This window comes from Pteronotus mesoamericanus, unplaced genomic scaffold (genome assembly GCF_021234165.1).
Source record: "Pteronotus mesoamericanus isolate MK-2021 breed Mesoamerican mustached bat unplaced genomic scaffold, CSHL_Meso_final scaffold_232, whole genome shotgun sequence".
In the NCBI taxonomy this organism is placed as follows: Eukaryota; Metazoa; Chordata; class Mammalia; order Chiroptera; family Mormoopidae; genus Pteronotus; species Pteronotus mesoamericanus.
Window position 1 is genome coordinate 5,347,059 of NW_026555311.1, and position 19,638 is coordinate 5,366,696.

Below are 19,638 nucleotides of genomic sequence, written 5' to 3' on the forward strand. Positions count from 1 at the left end.
AGGCCCATGGGGAGCAGTGCTCCTGTGGCTGGGGGGGTACCTGTCTGGCTCAGGGGCGGAGTATTAGGCCATTGTGGCCATCGGACTAAAATCCCATTCTCTGATCCTGGTTTTACCAGGAAAACAACTCCCCTTCCAGTTAAACCCAAAGTCCTCACAGTGACCTACAGCAAGGCTTTCCCCCTCTGGACCTCCCCTCCGAGTTCCATCCAGCTCTCCCCTTTGCAGCCGCAAAGAAGCCGGCTCCCACCTCAGGGCCTGGCCGGGAGAGCTCTCCTCCCCTGTGCAGAGCTCTCGCCTCTGCGAAGCACCTCCCCCTACAACACACGCTCCCCCGCCACCACCACTTTGCTTTATTTTTCCTCCATAGCACTTATTATCTAATAATTTATATATTTTATTTCTTTACCTTGCTTATTTCTCCATTTGAAATGTAAGCTCTAGAAGGACAGGAGCTTTGCTCTGCTCTACCTCTAGCGTCTAGAACAGTGCCTGGTACAGGTTAGGTATGCGATAAATATTTGTTGAGTAAATAAATTCTTTAATCTCCATTTTTCCAACTTCTATATCTACCCTTCATTAGTTCTGAACTTGGACAGGAAAGAAGAATGTTTATTTCCTTTTCAAAACTGCAACAGTATTCAACTTTTAAATAAGCTTATTTCAATCAGGTAATATTACCATAAAATAACAATGCAAATTTATTCACTTATTCATATGTGTAGCCTCTGTATGTTGGGTTGGGGTAAACACTTCGTTGCCTGTTTTAGGGGCAGTAGGTCTAAGGCCATGTCAGACCTCAAGGACATGAGAGCTATACTTTAAATTTATAATGTCTAAATGATTAAACACCACCGCTGGTATTAAAAAATATCTATATTCTTCCTGAGAACCAATTCTGTCATAAAACATACTATACTGAAATTGCTTTATAACAAAGACAAAATAACTACTTGTGTATTTTAATTGTTCACTGGATATTTTATTGAAACTACATTTTGGTTTTTAATTATTCAAATATTGCTGAAAATTACACACTGATGACTGTGCCATTAAAATTTCCTCAGGGCCCTGGCCGGCATGGCTCAGTTGGTTGAGTGCCATCCCACAGAGCGAAAGGTTGCTAGCTGGACTCTGGGGTCAGGATCCGTGCCTGGGTTGTGAGTTTGGTCCCCTGCTGGGACGTGTGAGAGAGGCAACCGACTGTTTCTCTCTCACATCGATGTACTCTCACTCTCTTCCTCTCTTCCCCTCTCTCTAAAAACAAAAATATATTTTTAAAAATCCCTTTTCCTCAGGGCTAAGTTTATGAAATAAGTAACTGAAAGTTGCACTAAATTTATTCCATTAATTTTAATTCAATAGAGTTAATGTTTTTAATATTATTGAGTATAAAAATCAAGGTCTCAATGAAGACCAACCAATTATTATACAAAGAATTTAAAAATCAACTTCTTTCTTAAAAAGTAAAGAAGCAAAACAAAGGTTCAGGAAAAAAGAAAAAGACGAAGTTGAAAAGATATATACACACACACACACACACACACACACACACACACATATTCTTTTTACCTGTTGTGAAGATGGCCGCATTTTTTACACCTTTATCTTCATTTTGTATGTCCTGAAGAAATGAACCAACTGTTGTTAACATTGGTTTGACCACAAATTGACAGCGCTCTTTTCTGGATGGCAAAGTGAGTGTTATCAAGGGAAGGCCATGTCTATAATTAACTGTTATTTCTGTTAAGAAATAAAAAATACAACATAGAAATATAAAATTTATTTTTTATACAAATAACTTTAAAATACATAAATTCTAAAAGGAATGCTTAAACGTGTAATTCACAGGTCCCTGAATTCCTGTAGTCACTTGCTTGGCTGCTGTAGTGCCTTCATCATACTGCAGCTTACAGATTTCCCTGCCCTTCTATGCCATTTTATCAGAGCTTATATACACTGTTATAATCATCTTAGAGTATTTGTAGGTAAAGAATGAAGTTTCTGAGAGCGGAAACTGCTTCTCATTCATCTATAATTGTTCTGATTGCTGGGGTGGGAGTTTGCCAAAAGACATCAGAAACATTAGGGGAACAGGAAGGGAGGAACTGAACGGAGCCAGGTGTAGGTGTCATGGGTGGGAGAAGGCAAGAAAGGTTGGTTTTGCTCAAACCTCACACTTCTCACTTCATTTGGAAGAAAGGAAATGAATTAGCATAGGAATGAACGAAGTGCTAAGAAAGCTTACCGTCCGGTGGCACCAGTGTACTGGAAAACTGTGATCGACAGTATTGCAGATTTCCACACAGCTTCACACATAAAACCTGTAAGGAAGATTATTTTTTCTTTTAGAAAAAGCGGGAAAGATCGAAACAGGTGTCTTCACCAGAAGATTCCTTTTAACCTTATATGGCAAGCATAATGAAAAATCCAGCCTCCTGCAGGTCCCTGGGTAAAGCCTCTAGAGAAGCCCACTAAACCTTTCTGGCTGTGCGCCAGGGTGTGAACGCCTGAAAATCCTAGAGTTCTGTGAGAATCTTTTCTTCTGTGAGAATTTTAAAGTTTGCTTCTTCCTTTTAGGAGATCATCTAAAATAAATGGATACAAGTATGTTCCAGATAGTTGCTTCTCAAAGTATGGTCCCTGGGCCAGAAGCGTGAGCATGCCCTAGGAGCTGGTTAGAAATGCAGTCACAGACCCAGGCCAGACGGGCTGGGTTAGAACCTGCACTTTAACAAGATCCCTGGGTGATTCTCCTGCACTTTAGACTTTGATAAACACCTGATCTAGGTAGGTCTGCATTGTCCAATATGGTAGTCACTAAACACATGTGGCCATTTAAATTAATTAAAATTAAGTAAGATTAAAAATTCAGTTTCTCAGTCACCTTAGCCACATTTCAAGTGCTCCACAGCTCTTTGCACCAAGTGGCTACCATATTGGCCAGCACAGGAAGAGAACACTTCCATCATCACAGAAATGTCTGCTAGACAGTTTTCTGGTTTCTATTCTTTCTTCTTTTCTACCACTTTAGAAACTGCAAATTGAGTGGTTTCCTTTATATGTTTAAAATATTCAATATGCACACACTTATAATTTTTTTAACAGTCTCAAATTTTTCATTATCTTTGCCCTCCTCCTCAGCATAACAAGGACCTTCACATATTCCAAGAATGGCTACCTCTCTATAGAACATGTTAGGATTTGCATTGGTGTTTGTGTTTAAAGTTATATTGATGCTTAACAAAGGCCAAATGACATCATAGTGCAGTATGTGAACAATGATAGTACTGTGGTGGCAGAAAGAAACAGCGCTGAGGAACTGGTTCATAGGCATTTGTAACTCAAAATAACTGGTGCCAAAGGAATTAGTTCCATGGTTATGATAAGGGAACTCAAGAGTTAAATATTTTAGCCTTTGCTATATTTGATAGACTTCAGTGACTAATGATGTGGAAAGCTATTATTCCAGGTACTGGAATGCGTAGCCATGTGATTCCAGGAGGATGACAAGCAACTCAAACTCTGTGCCCCATGGGCTGTGCAAGCCATGGAGCCACTGTGTTCTGCGGGGGGAATGCAGGTGATGCAGATAAAGAACTGTTGATAAACAGAGAAAAAAGGAAAATACCACTACCAGATTGCAACTCTTCTTCTATTAACCTTTATTCCAAACCCCTTACCCACCCTTTCTTCTCCTTAAAAAAAGGTCAGCTTGAAATGATGTTAAGACAATTTCTGAGGGTATATAACCCACTGTCTTCTCAGATCACAGGCCATATGAATAAAGCACTCAAAAACATTCCATCTTTGTTTCCACTTATTGGTTCTGTAATGAAAAGAAGCGCAAATGCCAACCTTTCTAGTTTTAGTCACAACGTGAAGCTGTATTCACTGCTATAACAATGAAATAGTGACACTGACTCAAATGATGTTCCGTTGCGCTCAAAATCAAAATAATCCCATCAATAGGTAAAACAAAACATTTAAATACATATTTCTAGTACTAAATGGACCTAGGCAATTAGTTTCAACAAAATATCATCTGTCACATTAAGGTCATTCATTTGAATTTTATTTTTAAAAATAAAACTCACTACTAAGTAAGAAGAAAAAAAGCTGATTACTTCTTAAAATAGATGCCACTCTCAATAAATTTATGTAGAAGTTCTCCAAGTTTGATAATGGATGGTACAGTATTATTTATTACTTTTGGTAAAACTACATGAAACAAAAAAAAGTACCCATTTAAAAACACGTCAGAATTCTCTATCAAAATACATCTTTTAAAATATTGAAAGATATAAATGGTTCTCCAAACAGAAAGGCCAAAAATAAAAATGTAGGGGGGAAAAGTTAAAGCCCCTCCCTTTACTTCTCCACAATCCTGTAACTTTCCCCACAGTAGTCACTGTTTGTAGTGGTAGAGACTTTCTTCTTCTTTCTTCTTCTTCTTCTTCTTTCTCCTTTCTTCTTCTTTCTTCTTCTTCTTCTTCTTCTTCTTCCTCTTCTTCCTCTTCTTTCCTCCTCCTCCCCCTCCCCTCCCCCTCCTCTTCCTCCTCCTCCTCCTCCTCCTCCTCCTCCTCCTCCTCCTCCTTTTAAAAGATTTTACTTACTTAGTTTCAGAGAGGGGGAAGGGAGGGAGAAAAAAATGGAGGGAAATACCAATGTGTGAGAGATACATTGATCAGTTGCCTCTTACATGACCCCAACTGGGGACCTGGCCCACAACCTAGGCATGTGCCCTGACTAGGAACTGAACCGGTGACCTTCCAGTTTGCAGGGCGGCGCTCAATCCACTGAGCCACACCAACCAGGGCGAGACTCTCTTCTTGACCAAACTTTAGTCAGACGCCGATAAGCCTCACTAAGCCCCATCCTTGGGCATGTTCTGCAAGACCCCAGTTTTAGCAAAACTCCTGCGTCAAGTAAGTTTAGCCAGAATCCCCCACCCTTGATACCTGATCGAATTCTTCATCCTTTGCCATCTGCCAAGTATTATCTGATCACCCTAGTCTGCCTTCAGCAAGAATCCTGTTAGGTTAGTTTAGCAAAGAATTACCATATCCTCTCAGTAATTTTCCACTGAACAACCCCCACTCTGCTCCACCGACATAAACCCTCATTGTTTCTTGTTGTATTTGGAGTTGAGCCCAATCTCTCTCCTCTTGCAAAATCCCAATGCTGTGGTTCCCCTGAATAAAGTCTACTCTCCAATTCTTCAGCAAATGTCATGAATAACCTTTTCTTTTAAATTTCATTTATTGATTTTAGAGAGATGAAGAGAGAGAGAAACATTGATTGTTGTTGCACTTATTTATGCATTCATTGGTTGCTTCTCATATGTACCCTGACCAGGGATCGAACTTGCAACCTTGGCATATCAGGATGACGCTCTAGCCAACTGAGCTGCCTGGCCATGGCCGAATGACTGTTTCTTTAACAATGGCTTGGTGTGCATCCTTCAAGATTTTTTTCCTATCTACTACCACCTTTATATGTGAGTTAATGTTTATGTTAGAGTCTGTATGATGCTATAGAGAGTAAAGGAGTCAAGCTCCTAGATATCAATAATGATATTCTTCACCAATAAAGTACATATCATTTAGTGCACAGATGAAGTTTCTGGTCCACTATCAAGGAAATCATTTTAAGATGAACCCTCCTGACAACCAGGAAATGAGGAGAGAAGGCTGAGTGGCCAGAGAGTATTATCAGGGCTTTATCAAATATTTCTGTGACTAATAGTCACCTGGAGAGCTTACCTAAAAACACAGACTCCTGGGCTCCACCTCAGAGATTTTTGTTCTAGTGAGTCTGAGGTAGGAGTGTGACAATTTGCATTTTTAATAAACCTTAGAGTTATACTGAAGTTGCAGGTGTGAGGACCACCTTATAAATAACTGACCCTTGATGGCTTTTAAGGCACTTAAGTTTCTGCATAGAATCATTTTTAATTCCAAATTTTAGCGCTAGATTAAAGGTTACGGCCTTCAAATGATACTCAGTATTGGTTAAAAACATGACGTACATCCTGGCTGGTGTGGCTCAGTGGATTGAGCACCAGCCTGTGAACCAAATGGTTGCCAGTTTGATTCCCAGTCAGGGCACATGCCTGGATTGTGGGCCAGGTCCCCAGTAGGAGGCCCAGGTGAGGGGACCACACACTGATGTTTCTCTCTCTCTCCTTCTCCCTCCTTTCGCCTCTCTAATAGATAGATAGATAGATAGATAGATAGATAGATAGATAGATAGATAGCATGACCTAGGCTACTCTTTTATCACTGTCTTTCCTAAATAGAATTCCAATCACTTTGCACTCCTACTTAAAACCCCTTAGCCTTATATGAAGTAGAAAGAACCAAGGCCCTAGAGTTGGAAAAAAAGGGATTCTAAATTTAATTCAGCCTACTAACAGCTGAGAAACCCCAGGTAAGTCATAGAAGGGACCCCTTCAGTCTTCTCGAGGGTTAGGTGGGGATTACAACATCTGTCTCCCAGAGCAGATGTGAAGATTAAAACAAAGCATTAAGCAAGTGTAAGGCACAACACATGCCTATGGGCTAACTCAGCTCCACAGCTTTATCACTTTCTATTCCCTGCATTAGGAATTTAGGCAAAAGAGCTTTGTGTTATTACAGTGCTTTCTTTACCCATTTCTGCCTAACAAATTCTGTCATTCCCTCAAGGTTCAGCTCAAATTCCATTTCCTTTTCCTGATGGTCATGATGGTGTAGTGAAAAGAGCACAGACTTTGCAGTCAGAACCAAGTTGGAATCCCAGCTTCAAACTATACCAGCTAGTGTGACCCTTGACAGCCAGAAGGTTTGGAAGAAACAGGTTGTGAGGAAAAGAAGGGAATATGCTTGGCAGGGATGGGGGTGGAGGCCACAGGCAGGGAGCCAGGGCAATAGGTAGAGACTACAAGAGGTAAAATATCAATATGTAAGAGACCTGTTTGAGCTTCAAAGTAAAATGAAGGCAGCCATTAGTAAAAAAGAGATGTATGAATTCTATCTGGAAAAAGTACAGCCATTGTTAATATAATGAGAACAGTTTGCACAACATCCATGTAACCTAGCAGCCGAGGAGAGTGGACTGGAATGTGCATGTGTGAACAATGACGACTTCACTGTACTAGTCAGGGGGCAGTAGATGCCTTTGAGTGAGCATGTACACTGTGTAGCCATCGCATTCAAAGTGACTGAGAAAGTAGAGCAACAAATCTGCATCAAATTTTGTGTGAAACTTGAGCATTCCTCCATGGAAACCATTCAAATGATTCAGAAGGCCACAACTAGGGGGAACTGGTGATTAGCAGCTTCATCATGACAATGCACCTGCTCACACATCTTGTCTCGCACAGAATTTTTTGACAAAACATCAAATCACGTGGGTGACTCAGCCCCTCTACAGCCCACATTCAGCACCCTGCGACTTCTGCCTTTTCCCAAAACTAAAATCACCTTTGAAAGGGAAGAGATTTCAGACTGTCAATGAGATTCAGGAAAATATGACCGGGCAGCTGATGGTGACTGGGAGAACTGTGTGACATCCCAAGGTGCCTATTTTGAAGGGGACTGAGTCATCACTGTCCTAAGTACAAGGTTTCTTTTATCTTCTTCAATAAATGTCTCTATTTTTCATATCATGTGGCTGGATACCTTCCTGACAGACCTCATATAATGATTACACATTGGGGCCAATTAACAAGATCAGGTTGCTTCTAGAGCTTTATCATAATTTAGATTAAATACTTTTATTATTATCTTCCATTCAAGATTAAGGGACCCCTGTGCTCCATGCTCAAGAACAATATATATGTATTTCCATGTACCAAAAACAGAAAAACCACAATGTGATAAGCAAGGCTCAGTGGACAGTCAAGGGGGTTCTGGGTCCTGTAGAAAAAAAAATATGTTTCAATGGAAACATATGTATTGTCCACAGCACACTTTTTTCCAAGTGATCACAGTTTAGCCCTGTTCATTGGTTTGGCAGCATTTTGCAACTATTTGTAAATTGTAGGTAACTAATAGGTATGTAAATTCTGTCCAACTTGGTAGTAATCTAAGTGACTTTCCCATGTAGTGTCTTCCCACTGTGGAAATACCAGTTTTATCTCTTTGCATTTCATCTTAATATTCTTTTCTCCGTGTAAATCTGTATATCTATATTTTTCCTTTTAACTGGACATAACATGTGCTTGGCTCCTTCATATCATAAGATTGTAGATGAAAAAGGAGTTCTGTTAAAAAAAAAAACTAACAAAAAGTTACCTGAAAGGGTGATCTGATCATAAATTCCTACCTGGGCAGGTTATGGTGGGTAGTCACACACCAGGCAAATAACTACCCTAGTAAAAGGTTACCTTTGCCTTAAGCAAGCCCTGTCCATTGTTCTTGTGCATCTAGTGTAACACACCTTGAAATGCCTCTTTTTCAGACCACCCTCAAAATCTTGTTAACTGTCCTGTATTCCAATCTCAGAGACTTCCCAGCCTTGAATTCTCTCACTCATGAGATCTTCCTTACCTTCCCTCCTCAATTCCAAATGCATAAAAGAGGCTGCAAACTGTCATTCTGGGAAGCATTTTTCTCAGTCTGTTGATATCTTCCTTCCAGGTATGTTCTCTGTTTGGCTCAAATAAACTCTAATAAACTCATAAATATTTTCTACAAGTTTGAACATTCTTACCTCAGTAAGACTAAATATGTTTGAAATTCTAAAATACTGGGTTAGTCAAAAAGCTTGTTTGGTTTTTTCCATATGATGGCTCTAGTAGTGCTTAGTTGTCTTTAACTTCATTTGAAACTATTTTATTAGATTGTATCATGACAGCTGTCCTATCAGCACGCATTTAAAAAAAACTTATCAAAATTGGTGAATTTTTTGTAGCCATTTTAATATTGAAGATGGAAGAAAATAAGTGGCATTTTTTGGCATATTATGCTTTAGTATTTCAAGAAAGGTAAATAGGCAACTGATATGCCAAAAAAAGAAAAATTGTACAGTGTATGGAGAAGGTGCTGTGACTGATCATGCGTGTCAAGAGTGGTTTGCCAAGTTTCGTGCCGGAGATTTCTTGCAGCACAATGCTCGATGGTTGGGTAGAACAGTTGAAGCTGACAGAAATCAAATTGTGACATTAATTGAGAACCATCAATGCTATACCACACAGGAGATAGCTGACATACTAAAATATCCAAATCAATAAAGTTATTGGTGAAAATGAAAAATATGTCTTTTATTTTATCGAAAAAACCACACAAACTTTTTGGCCAACCCAATAAAATATTTAATACATGCTCATTTTTATAACTGCATGGGAGTCATAATTTTCCCTTTTTCTGAAAATTAGCTTTTGATAGTCCAGAACAAAAGAAGTAAATGAGAGTTTGGCTCTTCTGGGGTAGGAGAGGCTAGAAGCAGCCCAGGCCACAGGGTCAAGCCAAGCCTTCCAGTGATTTGATGACTTGATTTGGGATATCTCCAATGTGACTGTGAGACAGGCTAGTAAACCCAGACAAGTGGAACAGGGAAACTGAGACAGCTGAACACACTGGTCGAGCAATTTATAGCCAGATACAGAAGGTCATCTCCCTAGAGATAACATCTAGGCCTCAGCTGTATTGCAGCTCCAGGCTCAGAAAAGCAGCAGGACCTGCTCCAGCGACCGATGACCCCCTGCCCTGGCACTGACCGCTCAATGGAGAACAGGACCCTGAAAGGGCACATCTGGAAAACTGATGAATATTTTGCTGAAACCCTCCCCTGAGACCTCCCCTTAGATTGTCACCTGTAAGAGAGTTAAAAACCTCAAGACAAAGGACCCAGCGTGGCCTCTCCCTCTGGGGAGCAGCCCCACGCCATTCCCTTCTCCCGCTTCCTCCCCACAGGCACGCATCTCCTAAACTCTAAGGGTCCCCAGGAGACTTGCAACAAGGGGAGCAATGGGCAGCTGCAGCTTGTCCCAGGCTAATGCCCTGAACCTGTCTCCAAGGCCCCTTTTTCCCTGACTTCTCTGTGAGGTAAGGCAGCCCAGGCTGGGCTCTCTGCTGTTGCTTCTTCTGCTCTAGGCCCTTGTTTCAGTGTCTGCAGTTTCAATAAACATGCTCTCCTAGGCACCCGGACTCGTTTTTGTGAAACTTTTCCTGCATGAGGTCAAGAACTCACACACAAGGCAGACCTGTTCAGGGCCAGGCGTCCTAACTGGTAACAACAGTAACACCCAGGACAAGGACCTTAAGGTCTGAATTTAAGAACAAATTCTGGGCTTGGGCCACAGGAGCCCAGTTGGAGGCAATATAAAATTACTAACCAAAAGAGGTACATACAGAATGAAAGATAAACTCCTACATACAGTCTGAAATTCAAAATTCTAATATATGAGAAGTTAAATGCTAAGAAGAAACCAACAAATGTATTTTGAAGATTAATTCCATTTAGGAAAGATAAAAATAAGAGAGTCATCCGAAACTGAATTTAACATAGATTATATTTAGGGCTTTCAAAGAGATAAATTGGAGAGTATGCTTCTCGGATATAAACAAGATATTATGATAGTAAAAGTAATAGAAAGGAAACAAAAATTAGTTACTATGATCAACAAATTAGCATTCCTGGAAATGAAAAAAAAAATCTACGTACACTTAAAAACCCAGCTTAGATAAATTCTTGACTGGATGAAGTAAACAGAAAATTAATTTAATTAGACAATATTTCACTCAGGTACAGCACAGAAAGATACAGAAACTTTCAGAATCCAAAAAACAATTACTTCTCATACATGTCTGGCAAGAATGTAAAAGGATACAACCATCAGGAGAATGTTTGGCAGTTTCACATAGAGTTAAACATACACTACCACATGACCCTCAATCCTACTCCTTGGTGTCTACCTCAGAGCAGCAATGTTTAACCTTTTTCATTAAATGGTACACACAAACTAATTACTAAAATTCTTAGACATACCAAAAAATAAATTTTTCCTCAATCTGACAAAAAAATAGGTAGAATTTTGATTGGTTTACAAAAAAAATGATAATAATAGTAATTATATACCGTTTTTGTTCCAAAGTGACTTTTTGAAAAATCAGGTGCCTACACTTGTACATAAGAATTTCTCTCATCAAGAATTAACTAATCAGTTGCAACCTTATTATGCAATGTGAGCAACAAGATCCAGCTCTATGAGATGACCTATATATTTATGGTTCAAGACAGGACATTCACACCCGTAGTTATTTTGTGTTGGCTATTGTCATTTTTTATTTGTTTTAAGAATTCTTGCGGTACACCAGTTGAAAATTGCTGCACTAGAGAAATAAAAGCATATTCATACAACTTGTACAAACATTACTTCATTTCCTCCCTCTAGAGTCATAGTCCCTGGGAGAAGGGAGGGGCTTGGTCTTGTTCGCTGCTGCTGTTATCTGCAGCACCTGGGACAGTGTCTGACACAGAATACAGAGGCTCAAAACTTCATGGACGTTAAATGAACATATGAATATCTTTAAAGCGCTAAGGAAAAAATAACTACACCAACCTAGAACACTACACTACGGAAAATTACTTTAGGTTGAAGGAAATAGAGGTTTTTCAGCCTGGGTTGGTGTGGCTCACTGGGCTGAGTGCCAGCCTGCTAACTGAAGGGTCACCGGTTCAATGCCCAGTCAGGGCACAGGCCGGGGTTGCAGGACGGGTCCCTGGGTGGAGGTGTGAGATAGGCAGCTGATAGATGTATCTCTCACACATCGATGTTTCTCTCCCTCTCTTTCTCTCTCCCTTCCCCTCTCTCTAGAAATAGATGAATAAATTTTTTTTAGAGATTTTCAGATAAACAGAGGTCATAGGTTCTTTCCCACATACATACCCTTGTTAAGCAACTTTTTTAGGAAGAAAGGAACTAAACCCAGTGGAAGCAGAATGTAAGAAGACACTGTTATGGGCTGAATTGTGTCCCCCTCCAAATTTATATACCGGAGTCCTAACTTCTAGTACCTCAGAACTTGACTGTATTTTAGAGAGGTAATTAAGTTAAAATGAGATCGTGTGAGTGGACCCTAATCCAAAATGGCTGGTGACTTTAAGAGAAGAGGAGATTTGGACAGATATGTGTATGTGTAGAGAACAAAACCCTCTGAGGATACAATGAGAAAATGGCCATCTGCACAAGGCAGGGAGAGAGGCCTTAGAAGAAACCAACACTCCCAGCACCTTTACCTCAGACTGCTGGCTTCTAGAACTGTGAGAAAATAAAACCTGTTTAAGCCACTCAGTCTGAGGCACTTTCTCAATGGAAGCCCTAGGAAACTAACACAAACACCAAAGCTGTAAAATATGTGGGTAAATAAGCTACTGATAAGAAACTTTAAACCAGCTTGTGTGTTAAAAAGAGTAGAAAAGTGCCTAACAGTGTTTGGTACATTACATTCAGTGAATTCATATAAAATCGTGTTCAGGGGGAGGCAAAAGATAATGAAAATGTTGAGACTTTGTTAGAAAAGCTATAATTAAATATGCGCTTATGTTAAACACTTAAAGGAAATGACCCAGTCTGCAGTTTCTAAAGTGGTAGAAAAGAAGAAAGAATAAAACAAACTATTTCATGGATAGTAGAAAAAAAGAAGCAAAAAGCCCTATGGAAACAAAAAAGTGAAGAAAAAGTGAAGAAAAGAAATGCAATAAGAGTCCTTGTGGAAACTTGGAGAATAGAGAAAATAAGTCCCCACAATCCCACCTACCTGAACTCTCTCATGCCAGCCTTTATATTTATATTCATATAATCATATAATTCATGACTGAGAGATGCTCATTAATGTTTTATAAGATTTACCTACCTGATTAAAAACCTCGTTATTTTAAATTATTTTATTTAAATAGCTCTGTAACCACATATCCTATGGGTATACCAGAATTAACTATTACCTATTGTTGGACATTTCCATTTTATATATTACTTCTACATTTTTTTCCTGGTCAGAAAAAAAAATGCATGATCATTTTAGAAAACCCATATATCACATACACTCAAAATAAAAAATAAAAGTCACCAATAATGCCATCATCTAAAATTATTACAGTTAATAGTGATGTATACCATCCAGTTTATTTTCTTTTTAAAATTTTTAAAAATAAATTTTATTGATTTATTTTTAGAGATAGAGGAAGAGAGGGAGAGAGAGGAGAGAAACATCAACATGTGAGAGAAACATCGATTGGTTGCTTCTCACATGCGCTCCGATGGGGACAGACCCACAACCTAGGCACGTGCCCTGACCTAGGAATCAAACCAACAATCTTTTGTTTTGTGGGATGATGTTCAACCAACTCAGTCATGCCGGTCAGGGCTAAATTTTTATTTATTTATTTTCGAGAGAGAGAGAAACATTGATTTGCTGCTCCACCAATTTATGCATTCATTGGTTGTTCCTTGGATATGCCCTGACCAGGGATCAAACACACAACCTTCATGTATTGGGACGAAGCTCTAACCAACTGAGCTACCCAGCCAGGGCCTCCTTCTACTTTATATCCTATGTACTCTATTCAAGTTTTTTTGATCATCACAACTAAACTGATTCTAAACATCTTTGCACATAAATCTTTGTTTGCATTTTTTCCTTTAGAGTAGACTGCAGAATGATTGGATCATAAAGTAATAATAATTTTAGGATCCTGAAAATGTATTTTTCAAACTTCTTTGGGAAATATTTTCTTTGCCTCATGTTGCCTTACTTAGTACAATCCCGTACTGGTACCAGTCTGAACCTAAACAAACAGATCTTCATAAGGTTCAGAAGCAAACAATAAGACACATCTGGGCACTGCTGGATCAACAAACTTCCTGCTGGAGGCCACCCCCAGACAGGCCACAGGAATACCAGCTCAACGCCTCTTGAGCTGAGCTTTCTTGTTCCTGCAGAGACCCGAGCCTCTCCTTTATTCCTTATCTTGATGAAGTGGTAGACCAGTAGATACAACCTGTCACTGAGGCCTACTGATTCTAACATTTCACACAGAGCTCTCAAATCCAACCTCTCTCTTCCAGCTCCACCTCCACTGCCCTAGCTCAGACCTTTACCATCTCACATGGATCAATGTAACAGCTTCCTAACTGGCTTCTCCACCTCTCAATTCCAGATTAAGATATATTCTAATCCACTCAAGTCACAAAAAGCAAACTATTTCTAGGTTTGAAGACCTCCATTTGCTCTCTCTTGCAAAGAGAACCAATTCCAAATGAAACTTTTCATGAGTTGATTGTTTACTTCTCCAGCCTCACTGCACCCCTAGCACCACCTACCTGCCAATCCTGTATTCATTCCAGAGATGTGAAACGTACTGGAGTTTCTGGAAAATGGCACATTGCTGCATGCTTCCTTGGCTTTGTAGTGACTCCCACCTTGCCTGGAAGGCCCTGCCCAGTGTACCTATGTTGTAGGGCAACTCTTTATTCTTAACTCTCTTATCTTCCCACCATGAAACCCATAGAACAAATGTACTAGTTCCCTTTCGATGAACTCTTCTGACTTCTAGATTTATATTTTAAATCTGTCCAACAAAATTGCATTCTAGATTTATATTTTAAGTCTGTCCAACAAAATTGGATTTTGTAGTACACACTAGGCACTGAATTAATATTTTAGCCTCTCTCAGGCGCTATATGAATCATCACAGTTAAAATAAATCTTTTTGAAAACTAAAGATGGAACTGCCTTTTGATCCAGTGATCTTACTGCTGTGATTATACCCTAAGAATTCTGACACACCAATTCGAAAGAACTCATGCTCCCCAATGTTCATAACAATGTTATTTACAATAGCTAAGTGCTAGAAACGGCTGAGATGGATTGACATCAGTAAGTGAGTGGATCAAAAAACTGGTACATGTACACAATGGAATACTACGCAGCAGAAAGAAAAAAGGAACTCCTATCCTTCGCAACAGCATGAAAAGAACTGAAGGGCATTATGATAAGAGAAAAAAGCCAGGTGGTGGAAGACAAATACCATATGATCTCATCTGTAAGTGGAACCTAATGAACAAAACAAACAAATGAGCAAAACAGAACCAGAGACTTGGAAGTAAAGAACAAACTGACAGTGACCAGAGGGGAGGGGTGAAGGGGATAACGGGGAAAGAAGGGGAAGTGGCAAGTCCAGGAACATGAATAGAGGACTCATCAGCATGGACAATGGGGTGGAGATTGACTATGGGAGCGGGGAAGTGGGCGGGTAGATGGGACAGGGGAGAGCTACTGGGAAAAGGCAGGACAACTGTAACTGAACAATAAAAAAAAAAATAAAATAAAATAATAAATCTTCTTGAGATCATCTAGGCCAGGGGTATCCAACCTTTTGGTGTCTCTGTGCCACACTGGAAAAAGAAGAATTGTCTTGGGCTACACATTAAATGCACTGAGACACATAATCACAAAAAAATCTCAATGTTTTAAGTAAATTTACGATTTTGTTTTGGGCCACATTCACAGCCATCCTAGGCCCCAGGCAGCCCGTCAGCCACGGGGTGGACTCCCCTGATCTAGGCAGTTCAAGAAGAGTTAATCCACAACGTAATTAAAACAGAACAGCAGCAGAAGCAATGCATACCGCATCTGGCTAGTAACCAACAATAACCTCCACAATGAGTGCAGCGTCTCAGCAAGGCCACGGTTACATCTCTTCTAAGCACTCTGCATTTACGCCAGCCATTCCCTCACTCTCCGGAGACAAACTTCAGTACGATCCCTGAAATTATATTCTCATAAATACTTCTTTCATTATGCCTTTCCTCCTTATCTTTTTCTCCCCTTTTTTTCATTTCAGCAAAGAAACACTTTTGAGAGCAAATAATGAAGGGTCACAATCCAAAGAGAAGGTATTAGACTAATTTGCTTGTTATAAAACATACTGAAATATTAGAGTATATTGGATTAAAAATACCTTATTTATAATTAATAAATGGGAAGTCAGAAGAGTTCATCAAAGAGAGCTACTATAGAGCAGTTTGGGATTCCTTTTTTTTAACCAGAGAAGCAAAATAAATTATAAAAGCTTGACGCTCAGTGTGAGGTTCTGCAAAAGCTCATGATACACCACAGGGTGGACCACTAATGAACCCAAGAACAAGCTTCAAAGCAAAACAATGATATAACCAAGGGATTTACTTGCTTGGTTCACACATTCCATAGAAGAACTCCATATTAGGTAGTACGTAAAATAGGGTTTAAAATGATTAAGTTTTTATTCATTTTTTATGCTTATATTTTACCCATTTCCTTCTTCAACATTTCTTCTGCATTCTCATTACTTCCTTCTGTGGTAAATTTTGCTCACTGCGGCTTTGAATAGTGCTTTCAATGACAGCCTGTGTATGGGTAGTAAACTCTCAATTTGTATTAATAAATTCAGCATTTCTGTCCTTTTCACTGCTGAGTTTAATCTATTTACATTTATTATTTCAGGTAAATTTTGATATCTCCCATTTTGTTTCATGTTTTCTATTTATCTTGCTTTTTCTTTGCTTCTTTTTTGTCTTCTGATAATTTAATTAATTTTTTTTATACTCTTTTACCTTCTCTATTAATTTGGAAGTACATGTGTGTTTCTCTATCCTTTTAAGGTTTGCCTTGTACTTTCTGAGACATTCTTACTTGGCTTAGAGTGTAAAGTTAATTTCTCTGTCCAACTACTGTACAATGATAAAAGGATCTTAGACTGCATCAATCACAATTAGGAAGGAATTTTTTCTACCTTATTTTTTAGAACATCTCAAATTGCCATCATGGCTACCATTTTATATAGTTAGTGTTTCTTAGATTCATATATAAGATTTTTATTTTGCTTGTCATTTCTTCTTATATCCTACTTCCTTATGTGTTCAATTTTATTCTTCCAGAGAACAACTCTCAATAAGACTCTCTCTCAGGCTTCCTTTTGTTGAAATGATAGTTTACTGGATATACAGTTCCAGATTGATTGTTATTTCCACTTAGAACCTTGGAGACATTCCTATGCTTTTTGGCCTCGATTAACACATCTTCTTTAAATTTAAAGATTTTTTTCTCACCGTTCTGTTTCTGGGCTTCTAGTTTTCACTACAGTATGTCATGTACAGATCTAATTTTATGTTTTCTTCTTAGAATTTATAAAACCTTTTCATTCTAAGGATTCATTTTGAAAGGGGACTCACGTCCCTGACCCACGTGGCTCAGTCGATTGGGCAGTGTACCACAAAGTGAAAGTTCACTGGTTCAATTCCAGGGCAGGGCACATGTGTGGGCTGAAGGTTCTGGCGTCTGGTCAGGGCTGGTCAGGGTGTGTATGAGAGGCAATGGATCGATGTTCCTGTCTCAGATGTTTTTGTCTCACATCAGTGTTTCTCTCCCTCTCTTTCTCCCTCCCTTCTCCTCTTTCTAAAAATAAATAAAATCATTGAAAAAAAAATAAAAGGGCACTCGTGGAGTGGAGAGAGGAGTGGCCTGAGGTAGAGGGTCTGAAGGAGGGCATCCATGCTGAGGGATAGCTGGCCGGGAGTCTCGGCGGCTGCACATGGTGAGGAGGGTGTCCACGTACTGTAAGGGGTTAGGGTAGAGTTCTACACCATGGAGCCTCTCCCTTCATTTTTCCAGCTACCAGCCTTTCTTCTCTCCCAAGAAAAGAAACTTGTTCTCACATGATATTTCTATATGTATCAGACTTACTAATGGTTTGAAGACATAAAAGCAGTTTACATTCACAAAAAAAAAACAAAACAAAAAGAAGAGAAAGCACATAATCTTGTTAACTATCCTGTAATCTAATCCTATCTTGCTTTTTCCCACTTCCATGTAATTTTCCTTACATTTCCCCCTTATTTTCAAATGCAAAAAAAGAATCTCCAAAATTGTTATACTCTGGAGCATTTGAGATCTTGTTCTCCAGCATGTGTTGCAATTTGGCTCAAATAAACTCATAAAAATTCTCTAGGGGTTTGGATATTTCTTACATTGACAAAGCTGTACCTCCAATTTAGACTCTCTCTTTGTGCAAATAATTTGTATATATGTTGAAACCTTTTAGGATATCAATCCATCTCATACAATCTTCTAGAAACTACCTAGAAATTACCTCTACTTCCACCTAGAGTGTAGCTGTGGTGGCCCCCCCCAAAAAACCATATCTGTATTATGTGACTTCTAGTCCCCTCATTGAAATTGAGCGGACATCTGCTCCACATTGGGCCAATCAGGTTCCCATCCAAGAAATCTGATTGAGACTAAATCTGTCTTCAAAATCTATGCTGTTGCACTATTAATGAGTACGTCAACTAGCACTTTGAAAATTGGCAGTATCTCTAAATATACACATACCTAATGACCAAGCAATTCCACTCTTAGGTATAAACCAAGAGAAATAATTAAATAAGTGCTCAAAATACAAATATAAGAAGCATAAATATAAGCACATTCATAGCAGCACTCTATCTATGGTGTTAGAAAGTAGGATAGTAGTTACATTTTGTAGTTTAGATAGTAATTAAGAGAGTAAATTAGGGGGCTTGGGCTTCCAGGGTGTTAATAGTACTTCATTTCCTGATCTGGGTCCTAATGAGTATGTTCACCTTGTGAAAATTAATTAAACTTGGGGACAATGCAATTCCAATATAAATGGGGTTATTTTGAATTTTATTAATTTTTAGAGAGAGAGAAAAATACATCGATTTGTTGTTCCACTTATTTATTGCATTCATTGGTTGATTCTTGTATGCGCCCTGACTGGGACTTGGACTCACAGGTTTGGTTTACTGGGATGATGCTACCTGGCCAGGGCCCAATATAAGTGTTATTCTTCAAGATTTTCAGTTAAATCTGATCTGGATACTTGAACTGAGATTAAAGTTCTCCTTTGTGAAAATTCTTTACAATTAATCATGATAAGGGAAGTCTTGAGTTAAAGGTTTTAGCTTTAGCTATAGTTGATAGGCTTAAGGGATTAACACACGTGGAAAGCTGTTATTCCAAAAACTGGAATGCATGACCATGTGACTCCAGGAGGTGGACACACATTTCAACCTTTGTCCCCCAGGTGGTCTACAAGCTATGGAAATGGCATCTGAGCCACTACGTTCCCAGGAGAGAATGCAGATAAGGAATTGTTGATCAACAGATAAAGAAATACAGTCATAACTCTCTGTACTCATCATATTTTGACAAGAAAAAAAACGTTTCAGCACTCAGTGCTGGCTCAGAACTCATTGCGCTTGCTAGAGCTTGTATGAGTCATGAGGCCAGCCTGCAAGAGAAAATACTTCATTATTTGGTTCTAATCAGTTTTGGCACTCGTCACAAGTTCCGGAATGAATTAACGAGTACTGAGGTACTGCTGTCCTAGGAAAACCACTGCTAGACTACAACATTTATCTCATTAAGCTTTTTTCCCAAACCCCTTACCTACCCTTTCTACTCTTTATATAAAAATGTTAGCTGGATATGAGGTAGTAAGATGGTCTTTGAGGGTACATAACCTACTGGCTTTCCAGATCAGCAGCCATCTGAAAAAAGCGCCCATAAAGATTCAATCCTTATCTCTACTTGCTGGTCTGGTAATGAGAGGCAGCACGAACGCCAGTTTTTGAGGTCTTAATAGGCTTAA

The 19,638-nt window shown here is 39.2% G+C and overlaps 1 protein-coding gene across 1 annotated transcript in view; it reads right to left on the reverse strand.

Moving 5' to 3' along the window:
• The window catches only part of MCUB (mitochondrial calcium uniporter dominant negative subunit beta), a 101,714-nt gene that overhangs the window by 21,111 nt on the left and 60,965 nt on the right, over window positions 1–19,638 (reverse strand). Inside the window, exons 2-3 of the mRNA XM_054591625.1 lie at window positions 2,249–2,324; window positions 1,573–1,743 (exon numbers count right to left, since the gene is read on the reverse strand). Of these exons, the coding sequence (XP_054447600.1) occupies window positions 1,573–1,743; window positions 2,249–2,324 (247 nt within the window). The remainder of the gene's footprint in view (window positions 1–1,572; window positions 1,744–2,248; window positions 2,325–19,638) is intronic.